Here is a 24,506-nt window from a genome sequence, read left to right on the forward strand (position 1 = left end):
TTTGTTTTTTCCCCAGGTTAATAGAAATTCATATTACATCATACTATTAGTTTAAAAAAAGCTTCATATGTTAAATATATTAAATGCATTTCAAAATGTATTTATTTGTTTATTTAGTTAGAAAAAAATGTGCCTACCCACTTTCAGAATTTTATTTTATTTCGTAGTAATTTGAGGCAATGTTTGAACATGAATACCTAAAAATTATTAAAGATAAAAGTCGCAGTGACTTCACTATAAAAGTGAATCATGATCTGTAATTTGGGACACACTGGTTAAATAAAGTATTAAATAAGTACATACAAAAATACATAAAACCACACTGCAAAGTCCTATATGAGAATGAATTAATAAACAAAATTAGCTAAAAACAACGGGGCAATTTCTAGTTTGCTTTACAATAATATACATAATTATATATAGTAATAGTATATTTAAAAATAAAAATAAATATCGCAGTTTCTTTAAATCAACCGAGCTGTGCATTATTTCTATAGTGATTTAATGACCGTACACCACCACCAGGTGGATGTTATTTGATGGACTACAAATTTGGCGTAACGCCGGAAGAGGAAACGCGTGTTACACCCTAAATATTCCCATATGTTAGTCACTTGTCTACTGAAGGGAAAAATGCGTTTTGTCCTTTGATAATTGGACGATTTTTAAAAAAAATGATATGCAGGGATATTGGTGCTAAGTTAGCATAAATGTCGGACACCGGAGGGGAGTGGCAGGTGGCTCGGCGACGAAAAGGTGCGTCGAGGAGCTCAAAGTCTCTTCAGGTGTCTGCAGCATGCGGCCAGGAGTCGCTGGACGTCGGGAAAACCGTTAAACGCATCAGAGATACCATGTATGAAATTCAAGAATAGCTCAGCAGCAACACCTCGGACGTCTCATCTTCACCACAGTCCCATAACTCTGCCTTTATTTTACCTCTGCAGGTCTGAACTAAGATGCGAAGAGTTTTGGCACGATTGGAAGGGTAGGTTTTGCTTTGAAAGTTGGGGTTACCACCAAGCATCTGGCTTGCAGCTGTGTGTGTTATTGCGTTTCTGCCTTTAGAGCAGCTCTTGGTGGCGGCATCAGCATCTCTTTCCAAATCTCCAGCGGACAAGGACGCTGAGGACCAGCCGGAGCGGATCCCCAGGACATGCCAGCAGCTGGAGTGTGTGTGTTATGGCCTCGGTCCGTTTGCCTCCTGTGTCTCAGCCCGCTACCAGCTTGCCATGTTGCTTCTTCTACTGGAAGCAGGACAGGTCAGGGGAGGCTTCATCATCAGTTAGATGACAAACACTCACACTAGACCCTGCTTGTTATACATATTCTGTCTCTCCCTGTTAATGTCTTCAGATTCCTCTAAAGGACTGCTCAGTCTATGATCCAGTCTTCTCTTCTGGAGAGAGAGATGTTTTGAGAGACCTGGGTCTGACTGTACTCTCAGAAAATGAGGTCAGTTGTTGCTCCCTCGTGTCCTGGTAATTAAGTGAAACACTGTTAATAGGCATATACTAAAGAGAACTGTGTCATATAGTACATAAAACTTTACAGTTCTTCCAAATGTCAACTATATTATTATTTATTATCCATTTTATATTGAAAATGGGGACTACAAAATTGTTTAGGGGAGTAGACTGTGCAAACAGTGTGTGATCCTCTGTGTCTGTATTGCTCAGGAGGGGAAACGTTTGGTAGAAAAACCCACATTTTTTTACCTGATGCATTGTGGGAAAGCCCTCTACAACAACCTTCTGTGGAAGAACTGGAGTGCACGGGGTCTCCCTCTGATGATAATCATCGGAAACAGCTTCAGTGGGATGAGGGATAGGTTTGTACGAGACGACACGTAGACGATGGATGGAGTAAACGTTTAAGCAAGAGCAGTGGAGATGAAGTTGACATCTGTCTGTTTCCCCAACAGAACGATCGAGAAAGAGTTTACGCGAGACTACAGCTACATCAGTAAGGCTGTGGATTTTAGTGTGGAGAGAAAGCTTGCATGCCCATCTCATCTGATAGACGTCTTCAATGACACAGCAGTCATCACATTTCCTTCCAACAGCCTTAATGGACTCCCACAGTCTACCTGGGCAGAGTCACCTGAACCACAGTACCCACACAGCCCTGATTTGGAGATTATACTGAAGGAAACTCAGAGCTGAGGCAGGAGATGGATATAGGACATTTGTTATTGACTGTTGTCATTCATATGACTAGTTGTTTTTTTTGTTTTTTTTAATGGACCTGTTGTACTTTTACTTAATTATATATGGTGACAATGATGGGTTTTCATATTAAACATCAACCAAGTTTCAGAGTTTTCCAGTGAGCTAGAACCTCAGGCATCAGACTGCCCTAAACTAAGACCATCAGAGAACCTTAATTTGGTCAGTTCCAGATGTATGGGACAGAAGCCCCACCCACTTACTGTTCAAACCCTCTGTTTGTCAGCAGAAGCCAATCAAAAGAAAGCTGGCATAAAATGGAGAGCTAAAACAGCTTCTTTACAAACAGTGACAAATTGAGGGGCTGGGCATGAAGGCCCACTATAAAACAAGGATTATTTTGAGCTGTGGACCATGCAATCTATTCAAGAAGAGCACAAGAATTAAAAATTGTTGGAACAAATCCTGCTCATGTCTGACTTTATTCAGCCGTAACAAATTCTTTAATAGAACTGTAACATTTGTGTCTGGTCCTTATTAGATTATTCTGTTATTATATGTTACCTTATATATGTAATCAAAGTAGTTGAATTAGAATACTGCTGTAGATCACATTATACCCTTTAATATAGAGTGTGTGAGCTGTATGTAGTTTAGTTCTCATTATACTTTTGAGTTAACAGAACATATTCACATATTAGTTCATTAGATAAATGTGCATCACTCTGTATCCTTGATCTGCTGGGAATGTGTTACACTGTTTTCTTGACATGCTTAATTGTTGAATCATGAAGAGAAGGTTGTAAGCAGGAGACTCTGTGTCTAAAGACAGGGGAGATAGATAGACCACATTCCACACCCCCACCTTACAGAAAGCAGAGAAACAACTGCCGAGGTCATAACTTAGGCGCTGTAACAGAGAAAAAATGTGATGTTTTGGCTTTTACGACTAGCTGGGGGCCACTAGAGACTATAAAAAGCTGAGCAACCCGTCACCATTTAGAGACATGTGCCTGACCCTCTGGTAGCATCTCTCCCGTCCGGACGTTGTAATGCTCTGACTGTTGAATTGTATGGAAATAAATGATTGTTGATTGAGCATTGATACACCGAGTATTGTCCCTCCTTCAGCCCAAAGATTCAAAGAATTGGGAGATTTCAACAACTTGGTGCCGTGTGACCCGGATCTTTGGTGTGCTGAGGAGGTGCAGATTTGACCTTTGGTGAGATTGTGAGGCGAGGTGAACAGAGGACCGGTCCAAAAATAAAAAGGTAAGCACAGCCTGTTGTATTATAAATACCAAATGTGCATATTGGGCTTTCCAAATTAATCTGTTCACTGAGTTACACGTATTTTCACAGTAAATTTGTCGGTGTCTGGTTTTTGGCGCAAGATACTAACAACATAAGTTGAGGCTGAATTCCAGTGTGTTAAATAAACTGCTTCTACCGAGATACTAATAACATACTACGTTGGACTAGTTGCAGTAAACTGCTTCTACCGAGATACTAATAACATACTACGTTGGACTAGTTGCAGCCACTTTACCTTCCACATTTAATTTTGTCTAATAATGGCTTCTGTAGCAATAATACGTTAGAATTTCTTCTGAAGACGCGGCCATTAGTTCAGTACATTGAAGTCGAGGTTTGTTTATTTTGTTTATGGTGTCAGTGACGTCCTGGCTTTTGCCGGCTATGAAATAGAAGTTGATTTAAGGAAAAGCAGATGCTGGCTTCACGGTGCAGTTGAACGCTGGCAACGCGAGAGCGAAACACGTCCGTAGGTTTGGTTTATGATACGGCGTGTTCCGGTGGTGCGGCCGTGAAGTGCAGTAGTGGTTGGTGCTAGTTTTAGTACATTGCATAGAGGTTTTGACGGTGGTTTGTGGCGTCAGTCGAGTTTAAAGGGCTGCGGTCATAATACAAAGTAAAATTTAAGTACATAGCAACACCTGGTTTATGATGTCAGGTATAACTTCGGGGATGCAAGCATCACTTTTATGATGCGACTTTGCCCCGTGGTGGCGGTCATAAGCGTAGAGAAAGGGGTATTTTGGTCTATGGTGCAGTGTGCTTTAAGAAGATCTAATAGTTGAGCTCAGAGGTTTCTGTGTAAAATTCCCGCTGAGGAAAAGTGTTGTGTGTGAGTGTGAAGGCGCGCTCTGGGTGAGAGTGTGTGTGTGAAGCTGCGAAGCGCGCTCTGGGTGCTGTCTTGTGGGTAAAGCGCGCACTGAGTGAGAGTGTGAGTGAGGCGCGCTCTGAGTGTGTTTTTTGTGTGGAGTGTGAAGCGTGAACACAGTGACAGTGACGGTTGATGTGTTTGATTAGGAGGACATTAGAGCAAATACACATTTTAGGATCAAAGGTTGATGCCTAGTGTACCTGTGGAACATTTGCCCTAGGAGTGGCGACCCTCCTGTCCGTGGACGCGTGGCCAGGACCGGCGTCGTCCGGGTGCCGAGGTGGTGACTTGGGGAGGTGAGGGCCCCCGCATAGCTACGGAAATAACACTGGAACGGCCGTGTAATCACGGGTTCACATTTATTCCGGACTAGAACAAGACACATTTTGCGAACAAACGTTGAGTCTAGATTAGTAAAGAAATATAAAAAGGTTGAATTCCTCGTTTCAGTGGTTGAAATTGTTGTGTGCCTGTCCCCTGACGAGTGTGAAATTAAAATAAAGAGGGAATTTGGAGCCACATAGAGATAGACGGGCATAATTGGGTGTATTACTCTGTGGTGTAATAAAAATAAAAAGGAGAGATAGTAAGAGGTGTGCAGTGGAGAATTATGGAGGAGTACAGAGAGGAATGTGTTGGGAGACTGGCGTACAGTTTACGCTGTCAAGGTAGGCGGGTTGCCTGCTTATCGGTTTAAAAGCGATGAAAATGAAATTAAATAAATCTCTTAGTGTGTTAATACAGGAAGCTGCGGACCTGGACCAACTGCCCCCACAAGCACAGCGGCCGAAGCAAAATTATAGGTAATGGGAACCACACCCAGCACGAATCAGCAGCTGTGAAACAGACAGCAGCGAGGAGAGAATTAGAGGAGAAATTAAGAGAAGTTTTAACACATAAAATTGGGGCCAACGGACTTGTGGAGGTTGGGAAGGCGTCCGGAGCATCACAACAAAAAGGTGAAACAAAAACACACACAAGCAGAGAAATCTGAGAGAAAGGCTCCTTTTAAGGTAACGCCTAGTTTGAGAAAAGATAAAATTAACCTGCTTTTATACAAATGCACATACACGCAATGAAGAAACAGCTTACACTCATGAACACGTGAAGATTTTCCAGCAAGGTTAAAGAAAAATTAACATACTTAAATGATGAAGTCTATACATTACTGACAAAGAAACCCTCTGGGTTGCAGGACAACAATTTAACTAAAAAAAAAAAAAAAGGAACACTGGTCTAACCAACCAGGCAAGACACAACAAATTTAGTGGTTAAAAGATTCAAATTGTGACATGTTTTCTGTTGATTGATTAATAAAAGTGATTACTGAATGAAAGAAAGTTCCTTTTTTGGGCTTTTAAACATGATCTTAAGAATTTTAACATATACCGGTGTTGTCCTGTCAACTTGGTGGGTTAGGAGTTGATTATATCGGGAGACAAAAAACAAAAAAAGGGGGAGAGAAGGCTGACACAGGGCCTGGCCCCGTTGTCTCCCCTCTGAATAACACAGCCAACACAACAACATTTTCCTGTTCGTTTGTTTTTGTTTTTTGTTTGTTTTTGTTTTGTTTTGTTTTTGTTTTTTCTATACATATTTAATTACAGGCTGCTTTGCCGGCCCTGAAAGCCGAGGCTGACTGGACTCCTGCTCTCCCCCATACGTGACACTGACCAAATGCTGCAACAGCTGGACCCACAACAACGACCTGAGAATGTCAACAGACCTGCAGGAATGTGATCTCATGCAGCCGAGACGGAGAGCACTAAACCTAAGGCCCGTTTCACTACACGGGGGAAAAATTCCCAGACTGCGTCAGCTGACAGAGCTGTGACGAGACGCCCGCCAAGCCCGAATGAAAAGTAAGGCCGAGCGAAAGAATGCTGACCTTGATAACTTTGCATTCACACTGTGCAGGACAGTGATGGACCAACACGGATGATCGGGTGGCGAAAAAGGGCGTGACCGAGACAAGAGGAGTAACTGAGGACAGAAGGCACCTCAGAATGGACAAAAACACAGAAGAAGATGCAGGTTTCACCTGCGGTGAACATCGACACTGGAGAAAGGACTGCCCCAATTGGGGTCAGAACCAGGACGGACTGAATTTTGAGCAGCAGCAGCAGCAGCAATGGTCGCAAACAAACTGAAAAGGAGGGGGGCAGGACCCCAGGGCATGCTTCAGGCCGTGGTTTACCCAGAACACCAGAACAGGAAAGTGATGAACACACACACACACACACACACACACACACACACACACACACACACACACACACACACACACACACACACACACACACACGTCTCCAAACACACAGATTCAGAATGAAGTGAAATACACACATGAACACGTGCACTCGTTGAGTGAGTGAGAAATGACACACACACACATATACACACACACACATACACACACACACACATATACACACACACATACACACACACACACATTGGAATGCTGATTCACTGAGAAGTGATGCACACACATACACATGCACACGCTTGTGCAATGAAGAGTGATCCACACGCACACACACATACACGCTGATGCAATGAAGAATGCTTTGCTTATGCTGATATGCAAAATGCTGCACACAAACATCCCAATGCATAATTTTTATGAGGAGCCATTGATTACCATTAAATACTTAGAATGTGTTATATGTCACCCAGAGGGCATTTATGTAGATTTTAGGAATAAGCTCTAAAACGGTTTGGTTATGAAAACAATGTCTGTGCGTGATGTCTGTTTATGGCTCAAGGCCTTGACTGAATTCTTTGCTGTGCTTCACACAGCCCTGATGAGGAACAGTGACACAGAGTGAAATTGATGAATTAATAGTGTAAGTTTTAGGTCGGAGTACGGCATTTTCTGTGATTGAGTTTTAATTCAAGGAGGAACAAAAGGTGTTACGGCACCTGAGGTTCTCATTCCCACACAATATTGTCCCGGCAGGAAGCAAAATGTTCCTGTGAATTTCTGGTTGATTGTTTGGTTTTGTTTAGCGCTAGCTTGATTTTATCAGTGAGCTTTGGCTTGTGTTCTTTCTCGTAAGCGAGAGAGGGATAGTTTTATGCTTGGACATGTCTGCAACGGGCCCTAGTTTGTGTTATTTTAGTAGTATTTTGTTGGTTATGTCTGTTTTCGTTTTTGTTACAGTGCACTGGAGAAAAAACATCTGAGAGGTGTGATCCACCGGTGGTGATATGTTGATATTTTGTGAGTTCATGATTTAACAATCAGCTCTTTAAACAAGGCCTGAAAGATTGAAATTTAAAGCGCTATAAAATATTATTACTGTAAACAGTTGCAAAGTGTGCTTCTCCATGATTGTAATTGGCTTGGGAGAAATTCACTTATAGGGAACACTGATCTAAAAGGATTGCACCGAGTCAATCCGGCCCAAAAAACAACAAGGAATTGTTTTCCTTTAAAATGATGACGTCATCTTGCTGGTGATGGATGCTCGAATAGGTTGCGCGTGAGACTCCATTATCAGCAACATCTGGTATGAATGTGTATGGAGGTATGCATGTGAATGGACTGTGATGGACTGACGACTAAAAGCTTTGACTGACTTGATACTGAGACAATGACTGCACCCACTTTAGGATTAGTAAATGCCAATAAACAATTCATAAACAATTCACCCAGCCGACAAGAGAAGGGTGGATGCTTCGCTTTGTTTTGTTTTTTCAGGAGCAGGAGGATAAGAGAGACTGGAGGAGGAGACTCTAGCTTCACATAAGTATGAACTGCAGACTTAACACTGTGGTTGCTGATTTTGAGTTACTGATGTTTGCATTAAGAAAACTGTGCTATATTAGCTGTGTTTTGATTAAGGTATCATGTTATATTATTGGGAATGCCAAATGCTACAGTGGAGATAACTATTGATATCACTCATGACTGGAATATGTTACTATTAACCACAGCAGGCCACTGTAAAAAAGTCAATTAAATTTTATAGAGGAAAATCGCAAAAATTTAACAATACCTATGAATGACTGGCCACATTCAGAATAGAGATATGCAATAATAAACATTGGTCCACGTGATTTAGGTTCTCACTTGAAATAGTAAGTTATTAAATGTAGAATATAATCGACAGGGACATTTGATAGGATGTGGTACTGAAAAAGAACAAGAGCAAAGTAAATAAAGAAAATATTGTGTTTAGTTTGGATAAATTCAAATTAAAATGTACCATTACACTCAGAGGATCAATATGGAATAAAACATATGCAAAATTTGTAGGAAGTACATGACTGATAACTGTTCTGTCCTGAGCGTTTGTTTCCAGAGCACCCACTTGACCACACCAACAGTTTCTCGCCACCGAGGAGGGGTACTTGTAAAAAGAATAAAATAAAAATCTGAGTTTAACAAAACATTTCAAATGTAAATATCAAGCTTACCTTTCTTTTTCCATGAAATGTGCTTGTGGGCACGCCAGCCATTTTGAAAAGGTGGGCAAAGCAATTGGCAAGGTCACACCCCCACACATGTGATATAATTTTAAAGGTACTGTTGCCCTCTCTAAGAAACATCAGGAATTAGAGGAGTGGCAAGTAGAGTATGCGAGCTACAAGCAAAAACTAAAATGTGTACTACAGTGTGCAAAAATGAAATACTGGGTCATCAGGGGGTCATGAGGGACATTTATAAAACTAAAAGTCCCACTAACCTTAAAGTGCACTTGAAAAGCCCACACAAGAAGGTTAACCTAGCTTACCTAGAAGACCTCATCAGGGGGAGCACACTCCCCCTCCTTGAAGAGCTCACCCACTCAACCCGCATCCCCAGAAAACAGCTAACCCCAGATAAGGCAGCGTGATGTATCCCGAGACAACAGGACTGGGACATCTAAATAAAGGTGTGAAACAATCGCCTTCAAAAGGTTATCAATTCACTTGAACCAAAATTAGGACCACTCGGTGCGGCAAGAGTTAATAGTTATTAGTCTCAACACCCAAGGATAACCAGAAGAGCATGACTGATATGATGGAACTGGGATTTTGTTACACTTAATTCTTGCAAAACACAAATAAAACTAAATTGAAACTAAGGATTTTCAGAAAATAAAAACTACACTAAACTAGCAAAGAATTGGTAAAAACTAATTACAACTGGTAAAAATTGAAAATCTGGAGTCGAAACTAAATAAAAATAACAACTAATGGAAATGGCGAAAAGTTTAAAACCCTGGTGCAGAGATTGGCAAATCTGACCAGGAAACGTTATAAAATGGATTGTCAGGATAGTCAGCGTTAAAGCCACTTTTGACAGTCCATACTAGGATGGCAATGGACATCTTCGGGGCAGAAAAGGGTTGGTGTGACCAAGGTGTGGTTTGGCTTGTTGTATGTACATTTCAAAATGTTACAGCTCTGGATGGACCAGTTACCAGGGCATGGAAGGATGACAGACTTTATTACATGAGGAGAAGGGACATTTTCGGGATCGAAGATCCTCAGGGATGACAAGGCTGGAGCAACGGTACTCGAGAGAAGAATTTCTGATACTTTCTGAGATATGATGTCACCAACCTTGTCTTTTAATTGTCTAGCTCCAATGAATTGACACATGGGAGTGTGTCAAAAAGGGGGAAGTTGAGTCCGAACATCAAACAATGGTTTTATGAACATCTTATGACGTTATTTCTGTGTTTAATAATTTAGCTATGGTAAAACTTAAGCTTATAATGTGTTAGACTTAGAAAGGGTTCACTAATTTTTGATTTCTTTTACACACACATAGATTATGATTAGAATAGGTCCTGAACATAATATTTTAAACCAAATTTGAATCATTAGAACAACAATGGATAACAATATTAGATTATCAAGGCTAGGGAGAGAGGTGTTTTGGTTTTCTGTCTCTTGCAGAGAAAGGAAGAGACACCAGACGGGGACCCGGAGATGTGAGGACCCTTCACAGCAGGGACAGATGTAGGGACTGCCGAGACAGCAACTGGGGTCAAGTGTCATGACGTTTGGGCTCCTGGAGAAGATGGATCCCACAAACACAGCAATAACCATGAAGGGGTTGGCGAAAACCAGGAACACCAGACCAACGAGGTTCAAGAGGCTCTTGGCAAAAAGGGGGACACGCCGGTGACCCCAAAATACACAGATCTTTGTTTGAAATCGGGGCAGAATAATCCCCAGAACTGTGCAATGACTAAAGGGTGGTCTAACCCCGGAGGTCGAAGAAAGAAGCTGAGAATCACCCAACTGGAAGACACTGGTAGCTGCAGCAATAAAAATAAAGGTTAAAAGCTCCTTAGACAGAGGTTCTAGTCTAAGTACATTTGAAAGGTATAAGGGGGCATTAAAATGGGAGTGGAAAACTGGAGCACCAAAATAAAGCTGTGGGAGAATTGGGGAGTGATGGGAGAGTCATCTGTAACTGCTGTTATGGTTGTAAATCTAACTTTGCTTGCATCTGAACTGCGTGAACACAGAGGTCATCCCACATATGGTCCACCCGTTAAAGGGGGACAGAGGGCCTCAGGATCAAGGAAACTTGGACCTTGCGACCCTGGAGTGCATGTTGTAAGTGATCTCTTTCAGAGATCAAAAGGGGGAATTATTAGATTATTCTGTTATTATATGTTACCTTATATATGTAATCAAAGTAGTTGAATTAGAATACTGCTGTAGATCACATTATACCCTTTAATATAGAGTGTGTGAGCTGTATGTAGTTTAGTTCTCATTATACTTTTGAGTTAACAGAACATATTCACATATTAGTTAATTAGATAAATGTGCATCACTCTGTATCCTTGATCTGCTGGGAATGTGTTACACTGTTTTCTTGACATGCTTAATTGTTGAATCATGAAGAGAAGGTTGTAAGCAGGAGACTCTGTGTCTAAAGACAGGGGAGATAGACCACATTCCACACCCCCACCTTACAGAAAGCAGAGAAACAACTGCCGAGGTCATAACTTAGGCGCTGTAACAGAGAAAAAATGTGATGTTTTGGCTTTTACGACTAGCTGGGGGCCACTAGAGACTATAAAAAGCTGAGCAACCCGTCACCATTTAGAGACATGTGCCTGACCCTCTGGTAGCATCTCTCCCGTCCGGACGTTGTAATGCTCTGACTGTTGAATTGTATGGAAATAAATGATTGTTGATTGAGCATTGATACACCGAGTATTGTCCCTCCTTCAGCCCAAAGATTCAAAGAATTGGGAGATTTCAACATCCTGAATTAGCCATGATACAACCAAAGTATGCAAAAGAGCATATCTGAACACACAATGTTGAAGCAGGTGAGATTCAGCAGCAGAAGACCACACCGGCTGTCACTCTTGTCAGCTAAGAACAGGAAACTGAGGCAATGATTTGCATGGATCCGTTCTGCCTTATATCTATAATTCAGGCTCGTAGTGTTGTTTGGGAGATTTTCTTGACACTTTGGCTCTTTAGTGCAAACTAGGCATTATTTAAACACCACAGTGCCCATCTTCTGATGGCTGCTTCGAGCAAAATAACATGTCATAAAGCGCAAATCATAAACTGATTTCCACACCCCACCAAGCAAACACACATTAGCATGTTACAAAAATTCAACTTTTATCAACTCCACAGATTTTATTTATAATCACATTAATAGAAATTCTCATAGGGTTGAACAGTCACATTGGTAATTTAAGTATATAAAGACAATAAGTTGAATTTCTTATGTTTGGACCAATCAGATTCAGTTTTATATAGAGTAGTAAGATTTTATAAAAGCTAACCCTTTTTATTTTACAGTCTAACTTCCAGTGCTTCAGCTCACATGTGTACAAATAGAACTTTAAATTTGGTTGGTTCGTTGGAACAGATGCATCCTGAGTTACAGATGAGTTTAGAGTTTTAACATTCACATGATATAAAGTCATGTCATGTAAGTGCATTAAGAAACAAACCTGAAGGCACACTTTTTAAATACACCAAGGTAAAAATTTTATTATTGAAAAAACAAAAAACAAACAAGGTTAAACCCTCTCCGAGTCAGTACTAAGGTAAAATCTTCAGGATAAAGTAATAGTCATTCTGTCCTTCTTGTTCATTGGATCAAATTTCATCAGGAAATACTGGAAGAGGTTTTTTTTAATCTTACAGCAGTGACTTTGGAAAACTATTACAACTGTTTGTGGGCTTCGTGATCATTCTTCAGCTGGTCCATTGGCAGTGCTGCCATCTCCTTCTCTATTTACGGCTGTAGCTTTGCCTCTGGACTTTGAAACAACATCTGCCCAGCTCACGTCACTTCTCAGGGCCGATGGGCTTGCAGGGACGTCCATCCTTCCATTCATTTCGCCTGAGCTCGACTCCATCTCATCATTTACCGTTTTGACCTCATCAGAGGCCGCTTTGTCACCTTCTGCACTGGTTTTCTCCTTTTGCTCAGTCACATGACAATTAGCTGAAACTTTCCCAGTGCTCTCCAGAGATCCTTCTACTTGTTGGTCCTGCTGGCACTTGCTTGTGTCCTCTGCTGGGTTTCCCCCACCCTCTGGTTCCTTCCCACATCCCTTTTCTCGGTCTGAACATTTCTCTCCTCCAGTCACAGCCACTGAGGCGACATTAGGTAGTTTTAGTCCCAGCTCTTTCACCACTGCAGCCTTTAGCTCAAGATGTTTCTGCTTATACTCCTGGAACCTATTACTGTGAAAACAGTCGTGTCATAAGTGGGTTTATACATAAGAAATGCTAATACTGAAATAAGCCACATACAATCCAACTAGAATTTAAAAACACCATTTCTAAAGTCCATTTTTGGGTCCAGGCTTGAGACGTGCATTGTCATATTGCTGTAACACTGGGTATGCCATCCCACTATGAATATTTACCTCTGTGTAATATTCCTGATCCCCGTAACTAGAACCATCTGCTCCAGAATAATGTCGGGTGTTGGACTGAGACACTGCGGGAAATGGAGAACAATGGGGTTTAGCATGCTTTACTTTTTCCTTTGAAAGAGAGTTGCATATGCTTTCAGGCACCTACCTCCACAGTTGCTTCTGTGCACTCAGCTCCTGCCTGTCTGAGAGTGCGTTCAACTTTTACCGCTTGCTTGGTTATGGTGGACAGGAAGTCTTTGCTGCAGCGTGTTTGTGGGTGATCTTCTCCAAACTAAAGAGGGGGGCAGGGAAAAATAAAAAAATTTAAGTCTATGCAAATACAGTCAGTCACCCACTTTACTTCCTCTCTCAAACTTTTACTGACCAGAGAGGTAAAGGCAGTCAAGGCCTCTTTCTCATGTGTCATAGCATTTCTGTAGTCACCCTTAGTGCACATCCACTGGGCCAACAAGTGCTGACTGCACAGACAAGAATCAGGGAGAAAAGTGGTCATGTTTTGGGGAGAGACAATAGACATCTCACTGACTTTTTATTCAAAATATTATCTTACTTTAGAGCAGTCTGTAGACATGTGGGGCCAAAGAAGGAAGTGTTAAGTCTCACAGCATTCTTTAGGAACTGGCCTGTCTGATCTTCTGCTAGCACCAGCCCAAGGCAGTTCTACAAGAAGAAAATGTTAGCACTTTCATATAGTCATGTCACTTTTCATTATATTGTCAAAAGCTTTTCTTCTGAGCATTCCAGACTCAAGTCGATCAAACCTACATCCAGTGTTGCGGTGTATGGATGGTCTTCTCCGTGCACTGTAAGCATTAACAGACGAGCTCTGAGGAAACACTTCTGTGCCAGGGTGGTCTCCCCTCCAGCATACACATACACACCTAAGAGGGCCTACATACAAAAACAATGGCAACTGTGACTTTGCGATGACTGGATAAAGTACATTCTCCAATATACAAATGTGTAGCTGTACTCACGTATTGCTGAATCGTGTTTGGATGATCAAAGCCGAGCACCCTCTCACTGATGACAACTGCCTTCAGCTGGACACTGCGGGCCTTAAGGAGAAAGAAAGTCAGATGAGAAATAGTTTCATCTATATTAAAAGGAACAGTTTAGGGAGGGAGCAGTGCATACATGTCTGCATCAATCAACCAAGAGAGTAATGCAATGCAGATGAGACAAACAAAAATACAGGATCACCTTCACCTTACACATACAGCAGCTGCTCAGTCATAGAAACCCGTGTCATGAAACTCCTGATGCAGTTTGTGCAGATGTTAATGTTTTATAGAGGCCGATTGGCGAGTCAGAGCCTTTGTGACCCTGCTCTAACTTTGTGGTCTGACACACTGTGGCCGAGTTGCTGTGGTTCCTAAATGCTTCCACTTTGCAATAATGCCACTTACAGTTTATGGTGGAATATTTAGGAGGGAAGAAATTCCACAGACTGACTTGTGCAGCAGTGGCTTCCCACTACAGAACCATGCTCAAATTCAGGAAGCTCTTTAGAATGAGCCAATCTTTCACTGACGTTTGTTAAGGCAGACAGCATGAGTAGGCATTTGGTTTACACACCTGAATTCAAAGATTTAAAATGTGTGGCCCAATAATTTGTACATCTGCTCTAACTAATGCTGCAGTGTTCTCTCAAACGTGGCATAAATTGTTTTTCAAAGATCCAGTAAAGCCGTCCTATTATTTTCACCTCTATTATGTGTTAATGTTTGTGGCTAACAGAAACCGTTGATCAGTCAGCATACCTCAGCAGTTTTCCCCTGGAGGTACGCCACCTTGGCCAGCAAGGTGTGGCAATAACCAGCCTCAGGGTGCAGATCGTCACACGCTCTACCATACAGGTAAACCGCTTCTTTTAACTGCTCATGGGCCTGATCCAGCAGACCTGCAATCATAACACACAGCTTATTTTTCAGTAAATTCACACTGCGGGGAAGAAAATAGAGACAATAGTCTGCAGCTGTTGGACTTACCCTTCTGAATGGAGAGCTGTGCAGCTTGATATACTTTAGAGGCATCCACAGTTGGCATGTGAATGTGCTTGACAACAGGGATCATGTTGATGATGTCCTCTGGACCAATAGGAGCTTTGTTTTGGTTGTCAAAGGAGTAGTCTCTCAGTCTCAACTAGTGTGGATACAGGATTAAAAAAGTGCCTTTCCCTTTTAATATACAGAATTTGATTTTTAAAAGCTAATTTTGCAACTTAAATGTACATATTAATATCCATATCCTCTCCTTGGACTGACAAATTTAAAACTGCATTCATATTTCCAGATGTCTGTTACCTGTACACCAGTCTTTAAACAGAACTCTCTCAGCAAGGAGAGCTTCTGCAGGCCATAGTGCTCCACCAGGTAGTTTGGCCCAGAGCTGTTCCACAAAAAACACAGGTTGTTCTCAAATTGATTCTCTACTATTAGATAATAAATGCATGTGGAGAACAAAGGCCATGCCCTCACCCCAGGCTATCAAAGACATAGGTTTCAGCAGCATCCTGGCAGACCAGGTTCCACAGCTCGGCTCCCGTGAGTGTGCTCCAGGGTGTGCTTTCAGAGGCCCCGGCCCCTCGGCCACGCCGTCTTGACTTCTTCTTAGTATCCTCTCCTACAGAGGTGGGCGGGAAGTGGGGAACCAACAGGCAGCTAAGGAAGTGACTGACGGCTGCGGAGAGACTCGACACATCCACGCCCTACAGAGACATGAATGGAGGCTTTAGTTCATTCCTTGGAAACCACACCTGCTGCCTTTTTAAAACCCAAGGTGTGAAAACATGGGTGATTAATTGGAGTTCTCATCAAGGAACATTTAAAAAAAAAAAAAAGTACCTGGAGGAAGCTGTTGAACACCCTTCTTGTTGAACGAATAAAAATTTCAGCTACGGCCGTTCTCTGGTGAAAACAGGAAGGAGCATGTAAGAAAGCAGCATCACCATAAAGACCAAATTAGGCTTTGTTTTTAAAGTTAAACGAACCATTATATGCCTCAGGTGCTCCTTGTGTTCTGACTGGGCAATAACCTTGACCACATGGCCCAGGTACCGGAGGTTGATGCCTCTCTGATGTAGAGCATTTTTTAGAGTAGCTCCGTCCATTGGAGCCTCACTGTTGTGCAAACAACCCTCCAACTGCAGACACAAACAGGCATCTAGTGAACAGGTTTGTTTTCAAAAGACACCATTTGGAGCACATTAACTCTGGTTGGACTTACAAAAGCTGGTATCTGGTGTGTGATGATGAAAGCTGCCGCTTCCCTCAGTAACCGTTCCTGCAGCTTTGTTGATGTGCTTTCCCCCGGAGGAAATGCTACCCCTAAAATTTGTACAAGCAGTGTGTCATGATGAGTTCTAATAAGAGCTCTGCTATAGCATACTTGTGTAGTTAGTCTGCATACCTGGAGAAAATACATTTGGATTAAAGCGCATCTCAAAGAGGATGTCACTAACTGAGCCCACGTCTTTACACGCAGCTCGGACGGCAGCAGTGGCTCGAGAGTCACCTGCGAAAAAGAAATAAATGACAACTTGACTTAAAATGTGCTGAAGTACAGCCATGATTTCAGTGTCCATTCAGTAAGAACTACTAACACTTCTTACCAGATGTGGCACATTCTTCAAATCCTCCATTTTCATCCAACAACTCTCTGACACGCTGAGTGAACTGGCAATGTCTTAAAAACAAAAGAGAAACTTAAACTTCGTGAAAACTTAAAAGTTTAAAATAAATCTTCTGATTTACTACTCACTTGTGTTGACTGAAAGCCTGCATCAGTTCTGGTCTCAGTCTGCAGAGGCCATGAGGAAAACTCCTTGGAAGGTCAGTATTTGCATGATAATCCTCTGGCCAACCTTCTTTTATACAGTCATTCTTATTCTCATTACTCTCTTCTTCTCCAGTCACCGTGCAGCTTTCAGTCTGTGCCTCTGGACAGAAGTTGGCATCAGCTGGGAAACTTCTAAAAACATCTAATAAGTAGAACCTCCCATCAGCTCCCAACAGTCCCTGCGCATCCACCGAGGTGAACAGGGGCACCTGGTGACCATTGGGTGCCAGGACAACGTGTCTCTGCAGCGAAAGGGACTTGGCTGCATGAGCCAACAGTTCTAGTAGCCGTCTACGATGGGGAGACTCTTGTGGTCCTGCATTTACACCATACAGCAAACCTCTGAAGGTCGAGTGAGACAGGTAGCATTAAAATCTGTGAAAATTTAATACCACTAAACATTCTTAAACAGCTTCAGGGAGTGTACCTTGAAGCAGGAGCAGTTCCCTGGTCCTGCTCAGAGCCCTCCAAGCCAGGGGCCAGACCCTGGGCAGACAGGCGAACCCCTCTGTAGTCAACAATGGCTGTGGGTATAGTGTGCAGCCCCTGCAGACCCTCCAAGTCACTGTAAGCCTGCACACCGTTAAGCTCCAGCCTCTGAGCAGCCCTGCAAATACAAGGAGGAGGATAAAAATAATCAGTGCCAATATAAAAGCACAACTACAATGCAAGAGTCATTTTATCATACACAACATGGGATGGATCATATACGTACATCCCATAAGCAGCAAAGGGCATCAGGTCGTCTTGTCATTTTTAGGGAGTTTGCACTTACCTGCGACCCCTTTCGCCACCAAACACTGCACTTGCTGTCCCCTGGCTCATGAAAAGGCCACCCCACAGGAAAGCTGGGTCCCCTGGGTTTCCATTAACTGGCTCAACAAAACCGTCTACCACAGTCTCGGCCCCTTGCATAACAGTACTCACAAATGCACTGTTCACCTGAGCAAAAAGGAACGAATGAATGAAGAGTATATGAAACCCCCCCCCCCCAAAAAAAAAAACAAAAAAAAAACAAAAAAAAACCGACAAATACAATCCATTACATCAAGCTAAATGAGAGCTTCTATATTTACCTGAAGTACTGCTTTGTCTCTCTGCAGCCTCTCCTCCAGACTTCCTTGAGGAAGATCTCTGGCTGCTTGTAGCTCCTCGTTCCAGTCTGGAGGCTGCGTATAAACAAAGGCATGCGTAATTAGGATCACTGCCAACAGCAAACTGCTGCCAGCAACCATCAGAAAACAACTGTCTTCTGCTATAAACAACCTGTGTTTCTGCCTGATCATCTACTCCCAGTCTGGTGAAGGTGTTTTTGTGAGTGCGTGTAGCACATGGAGGACCAAGCCAACTGAGCGTATGGTAGGGTGTAGTGATCACCTCTACTGGTGGTTGCAGGGGCCTAAAAAGAGGAAAAAGCTGCTTTACTCCAAATACGATTCAGTTGGTTATTTTCAAAGCATTACTGAACATTTCTTTTGCCAATCGAAAGGCTGGAAGGGATGCATATTCAGTGCTGCAGTACTCACTTTATAAAGAACAATGTCGTTACCTGTTTTTGAGTGTGGTAAAAGTTTGTTTGACAGCAGGACTAATATGACAAAGCAAGTCGGTTAAACCGTGACAAACTGGAGAAGACTGTGCAGGACGAGGATCAAACACATCCTCTGTGGACCTGCAAAAGATGTCAGAGAGAGAATATGATTAAACCAACTTGGATGCAGTCCTTTCATTTTCTTTCTTTGTGTGCATTGGCCCAGAAAGTATGCAAGTAGGTACATATCCAATTCTGAAAGAGTCGGGACCAAAGAAGAAAAACAAAACAAAAACCCAAAACAAAGTGATGCTAGAATGAAATAGCTGGAGGAACATTTTGTAGCCAGTTAGGTTAGCTACAGGTCAGCAACATGATTGGGTATAAAGAGAGTGTAAATAAAGTTGGCTCGAGTTTCACTAGTGTGGGGAAAAACAAAAAAACCTGCATCTACAAACTGGAAAGTTTCAGAATAATGTTCCTCAACATAAAAATTGTGAAGACTTTGAATATCTCAAGATCTACTCATCAAAAGAGACTTATAGCATCGGCTACAACAACATGCCTTCATAGTTACAGAGTTCAGGTGCTGACGTGCAGCAGTCGAGCTCTTTCACCAACTGAAAACTTGAAAGATTTGGAGCATCATGAAATTAAAATATACAAAGGTGACCCAGGACTGTTGAGCAGCTAGAATGGGACAACACTCCTCTCACAAATGTCCAGCAGCTGGCCTCCTCAGTTTCCAGAGTTTAGAGGATGCTACAGAGTGGGAAACATGGCGCTGACACACATTTTGAGTCCTGTTGCTGCCACCCAACTCTCTAAAAACAAAAGAGGTACATTTTCTCAGATTCTTCCTAAATGCAGGCCAAGGTACCATATTCCAGTCCTCTTCTTATAATGTGTCCACACAATTTTGCTTGCCTGTCATTCTTACATAGTGAGCTTTTGTCTTCTCTTAAAACTTCATTCTGTGTGCGATATTCTCGTCATCTGCATACCTCAGGTTATTAATAAAGGTACCCACTAACCACATTGCCTGTCATTCCATCAATCTTATGATAATGCACTCACAGTACAGAGAAAATTAGGTCAGGTGACAGCAGACCCTTGCTGTAAACCTTCAGATTTTGATAAATTCTCCAATGTCATTGAACTTTGTTCCCAGTAGAGGTTCTTTATAACTATCAAGTCTTTCCTGTCAGTGTTCAGAACTAATAATAACCAATGAAATATTCATCACTGCTTGTGTCAAAGGCCACAATAAACCAAAGTACAACACGAGTATAAGGATTGTGGGTTGTGTATTATTAGCCTGCTGTTGCTTTTCCTCACCGCCACAGAAAGCAGTTTAATTAAATAAAATGAATTTCTTTACCTATTTAGAAAAAAACCTTTTGGACAGGATGTGATGTCACAGCGCCGCCCCTCCATTGTAACTGCAGTGATGTACAGGAAGTCCCCCTGCAACTTCCTGTGTCCTGGAGGAGGGTTCCAGCAGCTGAGAGACAGGTCTTTCAGGTAACTGGGGGCCTGATGAGGATAAAGTGATGCAGAGTTAGTGAGTGTGTTTAGGTGAAACAAATAAAAAGATTCCATTTATTTGTGCACCTCTGGTTGGGAGCTATGTGGGAGAAGGGCCATGAGCGGTCTTTCCGAGGAACCGGGGAGGAGGTAGTCAGGCGGCGCTCCATCCTGGCTGGTTGATTCAGTTTTTGTGTGGCTTAGAGAGCGCTTAAGGCTCTTTCCATTTTGTAAGCTAGCTTCTACATTTGGGGGGAGATTCGACTGAGTTAGAGTCCATTTTTGGTGTACGTGTTACAATTTGTCTAAATGCACAGGGTGTGTGTTTACCTGGTATTTGTGTATGTGTCAGTGCCTCCAGTATGCTAGGTGAGCGTCCTTCTCTCAGTGCATCCTGAGGTCCAGATGCTCTCAGCAGCTCAAGCACACGAGCCAGATGCACTCTGGCTGAGCGGAAAGTGTAAGGCTCTGAAAAGACGTGCGCTGGTTAACAGAAAATTTAGATCGACCAATTAAAAAACTGAGCAATACGACAAAGATCTGATAACCACCTGAAAGTGGTCAGCCCTGTTTTCAAAGAACAAGCCGTACAGAGTTCGACAAAGAAGATGCATAAGGAATGTGCTCGAGGGTACATTGTTTCAGCAGCTAGAGGGTGAGAGTGAAATACTTGAGTTTGCACTTATGGTTGCAAAGACTACAACTAAATCTCTGCATCTATAAACCTTTGTGTGATGACTCAGAAAAAGTGAGTCAGGTGTTTACACTGAGCCAAGATAAACTTAGGTGTCTGTGGATGAGAAAGGGTGAGAGTGTGGTGAAAATATGGATAGGATTATTGTTAAAATTAACAAGCTATGAACATAATTATGCTCTGGAATGCTCTCCCTCCAACCTCGAGGTCTGCTAAGAACTCAAAAAAAAAAAAAAAAAAGTGCTGTAGAATTAAAATGTTACTAATGTGTAAATGGGTTGAATTACCAAAAGAATAAAACAGGCAGTAATTTACTTAACGATTCTTACATATTGGTGAATTTCTTATTGAGTGGTAGCCAAAGACAGCTTATTAAAAACAGAAACATGATACCTTCCACAAGGCGAAGGATGGCACCTGCTTTAAGACCCTTGACGTTTTGCAGTTGAGCAAGGGGATCCAGAGTTGCCCCGGCCAGTGTGAGTGAGAGGTTGGAGCGCGGGAACACCTCATTCCTCGAAAGCAGAGTCATTACTGCATCTTGAACAAGCCAAAAACCATGGACCTACAGAGATGAATTTTTTTTTTTTTTTTTTAAACACACACCAGTTAAATCCAATCTGCGAACACTCAAATATCTACTTGTGAGGAGAATTTCAGACATACAGAATTATCCACAGTGGCAAATATAACAAAGGATAAAAATGATAAACCATAAATACATAGTTCCAGCTAAATTTTAATTTCAATATTATTTCTATATATAGTGCCAAATCACAGCAATTATTACCTCAAGGTGCTTTATATTGTAAGGCAAAGACCCTACAAGAATAGCCATCACCGCTTTTAAAAAGACAAACAAAACAAGGAAAATAGGAACAGACAGTGAGTCAGTACCTGCAGCTCAAAGGGCTCTACTCCTGCTCCCTGGATCTTTACAGAAAACGATGTGACGTCATCTAGGCGAATACCGACAGCATCGCTTCCAACAGTCACGCTGTTTGCATCTGTTTGAAGGAGAAATCAGAGGAACAGATTCAACAGGATAAACAAAGAGTTCTGCAAAAGGAGCAGAACATGTCAGTTTCCAGAACAGCTGAGATTCTGTTGACATGCCCATAAAACAGAGTGAAACACCTGCTAATCATCATATCTGATTGCAAACATTTTGAAGGACAGCAAAAAGTAGCATCAAGTTTGGGTGATTTACACATCTGTGAAGGCACCATTTATGTTGAAGTATTTTATTCCCTTTTTCAGGGAAGGCCTTGCTTCCTTCAGCGAGACAAACAATATTTCTGCACCCATTTGAGCAGCATGTCAGAAAAAGCCTGCAGTCTGAACCTGCCACCCACTGAAACATCTGGCACATGATTAAAAGAAAAATATGACAAAGGCGGCCCTGAACTGTTGAGCAGCAAGAATGAAAAAAACAAAAACAAAAAAAACCTTTCAGCAGCAGATGGTCCCCTCAGTTCCCAAACACTTGCAGGGCTGTTAAGAAGAAGCGGACACATGCAGCACGGTGGGAAAGGAGCCCGACTTTTATGAAATTGTTTGCTCGAAGTATATACTAAAAAGGAAAAGATTACAGCTTCTCAGCTGTAACATTTGACACGTTCTTGCTGTACTACTTGCAAATCATTGCCTTCCTTTTGCATTTTACCTACCGTGATGAGGCAGGGACTCCATCTGGGCAACATTCGCAATACTCTTGCTTAGTTGCCACTTTTAAAACAGAGTCAAACAACAAAGGAATAGTAATAATTATTTATCACGTTCTTCCCACTAATTTCCTCTAAAATGAGTATGAGCTAGGATGGAAAGTTTGGTATGTAACAGAGTGCCTGAAGGAGAGTGTGAATTTATACAAGTAAGAGGGGAAGGGGGGGGGAGAGAGAGAAAGAAACATGGGGAGTGTCTAGCTTTTTTACACACACACACACTTGCAGGGAGAACAGGACTTGGCGTGTTCCACTAATGGAAGTATGGCTAAACCTGTTGCATTTGCATACTGGCCTACATGCCATCTCAGAGTGAAAGGACAGCCAACACCCAATGCTGCTATGTAGATAAAAGCAGCAAACTGTGACACAAAAAACCTAGGTGATGGATCAGGCTTGCTTGCAATGATGCATTCACACAATGGCTACTAAAACATAACATGCACATTGCAGAGGCCAATAATAACTTTGAGCTTATCTCTGGCTACTGTCATTCATTCACTCTGCAGCACAGCCACAACTCTTGCTGTCAATCTGGGACTACTTTGCAACTGGAAAGCACCCAAAACAATAGCAGTTTGTGATTGGTCGTCAGAATGTCCCTCCTCTCCTCCGCTTCTCTTTTGGAGCTCGTACAGAGTCTATGTTGGCATTGATTCCTGAAGTTAGCTTGCACTATAATCGAGCTAGGAAGCAAATAAATGTATATGCTACAGCGCGTTCATGTAACCATGCAAAACGGTAATTGTCAGAGCATTCCTCTGTACTTTGAAATTACCTAAACTGTCAATCACAGTTCAAAGATTAATGACATTTTTTGAAAGAAAAACGCCCTCGGGGCAATTTAATTGGTGACAGGCTAGCGCATATTCTACCTTAACTCAATCAGCATGTTATGTATGAGGGGAGTGGCAACACGTTAGGAGGTCCTCACAAGAGTGTGGCAACTGTTTTGGACAAAAATCAAGAAAGTGTGTAGAGTTTCACTTCTTAAAAAGGTTGTAAGGGGATATTGTAAGGCCCCTTACACATCTGTGCACATATTCCTATTGATTTTAGCTGCATCACAGCACGTGTGTATGCGTGTGTGGCACTCAAATGCGCAAAATACACAGCAGGAGATGCTTCAAGTGGTCAGGAAGTTGGTAAAAGCACCGGCCATGTTCAGAGGAGCAGTACAGTGCTGGAATGTCTCACCCTCCACACATTCTCCTGCTACAGGAGACACCCCTCGCACAAGCACAAAAAGGAAGAAAGTGCCAAAGAGAGAGGAGCGCACACGTAAAACATATCCCACAGACTAGTTCTTACCAGCCTTGGCTTGATTTCTTCCTCCTCCTCTCCTCACTTTGTCCTTCATGGCTGCCTACTGAAGTTTTTCCTGGAGCTGTCTTCTTGTGTTTTACTTCTTCTGTGGTGGAAGCTGCTACCACGCAGTCTTGTTTAAAAACTCACGGAAAAAAGACCGAGCGAAGACAAGTGGAAACGCACAGTCCTACTGACTGAAGGTAAAATGCCTGCTCAGGACTGCAACTCCTGCCCTGTCTACAAAGCAAACTTAGCTTATCTGCTCTCCCTGTGTAAAAAGCCACACCCTCCTCTTATTGCTCCACACAGGCTCATTACTCCGGCTGTCTCACACGCTTGTTGGACTGGGTGTGTCTTTGTTCACTCCTCCCTCCAGAAGCCCTGGAGTAGAAGTGTGAATTAAAGACTGCTTTGACACCAGTCCAACAAAAACGGCTTTTGAATCTAAGTGTTTTATATTGCATTATGTGGAAGCTCGCTCAGCGCATTGGTCCACACATGTCCAGATGTTAACAAAAGGGAATGATGAGGCAGTGTTCTGTAATCTAACGCCAAGTGAGTGCTGCTGGGTGCAGCTTCTGGGCTTCTTCATTTGTGACAAGTTTACTCAGAGTCTGCAGAAAATACAACCGTGAGAAAGCTACGCTTCCACAAATGGG

The 24,506-nt window shown here is 42.3% G+C and overlaps 2 protein-coding genes across 4 annotated transcripts; one reads left to right on the plus strand and one right to left on the minus strand.

Annotated features, from left to right (window-relative positions):
• The first annotated feature begins 575 nt into the window (after positions 1–575).
• srrd (SRR1 domain containing) lies at positions 576–11,517 on the plus strand. Of its 3 annotated transcripts, XR_013973175.1 has the most exons (7): positions 576–853; positions 945–985; positions 1,066–1,259; positions 1,354–1,452; positions 1,677–1,828; positions 1,922–3,437; positions 8,057–11,517. XR_013973175.1 is itself a non-coding variant. In XM_080894849.1 (6 exons), the coding sequence occupies exons 1-6, from the start codon at positions 711–713 to the stop codon at positions 2,160–2,162; spliced, it is 870 nt and encodes a 289-aa protein (XP_080750975.1). In that variant the 5' UTR covers positions 576–710; the 3' UTR covers positions 2,163–7,773. The 3 variants fall into 3 exon arrangements, 2 of the variants coding, with proteins under 2 accessions (XP_080750975.1, XP_080750976.1); XM_080894849.1 differs by lacking the exon at positions 8,057–11,517 and having other exon boundaries at positions 1,922–7,773; XM_080894850.1 differs by lacking the exon at positions 8,057–11,517 and having other exon boundaries at positions 1,111–1,259; positions 1,922–7,773.
• A 446-nt stretch (positions 11,518–11,963) lies between these two features.
• Positions 11,964–24,132, minus strand: LOC308404118 (clustered mitochondria protein homolog). The gene is made up of 28 exons (XM_080893992.1): positions 23,851–24,132; positions 21,713–21,822; positions 21,209–21,380; positions 20,452–20,589; positions 20,209–20,363; positions 19,976–20,130; positions 18,613–18,735; positions 18,330–18,462; positions 18,140–18,232; positions 17,839–18,005; positions 17,491–17,670; positions 16,986–17,405; positions 16,837–16,910; positions 16,635–16,739; positions 16,452–16,552; positions 16,216–16,368; positions 16,070–16,132; positions 15,704–15,933; positions 15,530–15,614; positions 15,215–15,368; positions 14,987–15,126; positions 14,201–14,281; positions 13,989–14,114; positions 13,774–13,883; positions 13,588–13,681; positions 13,369–13,494; positions 13,212–13,285; positions 11,964–13,026 (listed from the first exon to the last, which is right to left on the minus strand). Exons 1-28 carry the CDS (start codon positions 23,897–23,899, stop codon positions 12,525–12,527), a joined length of 4,113 nt encoding a protein of 1,370 aa, XP_080750118.1. The 5' UTR covers positions 23,900–24,132; the 3' UTR covers positions 11,964–12,524.
• Between the last annotated feature and the right edge of the window lie 374 nt (positions 24,133–24,506).

This window comes from Rhamphochromis sp. 'chilingali' (genome assembly GCF_963969265.1).
Source record: "Rhamphochromis sp. 'chilingali' genome assembly, chromosome: 10".
In the NCBI taxonomy this organism is placed as follows: Eukaryota; Metazoa; Chordata; class Actinopteri; order Cichliformes; family Cichlidae; genus Rhamphochromis; species Rhamphochromis sp. 'chilingali'.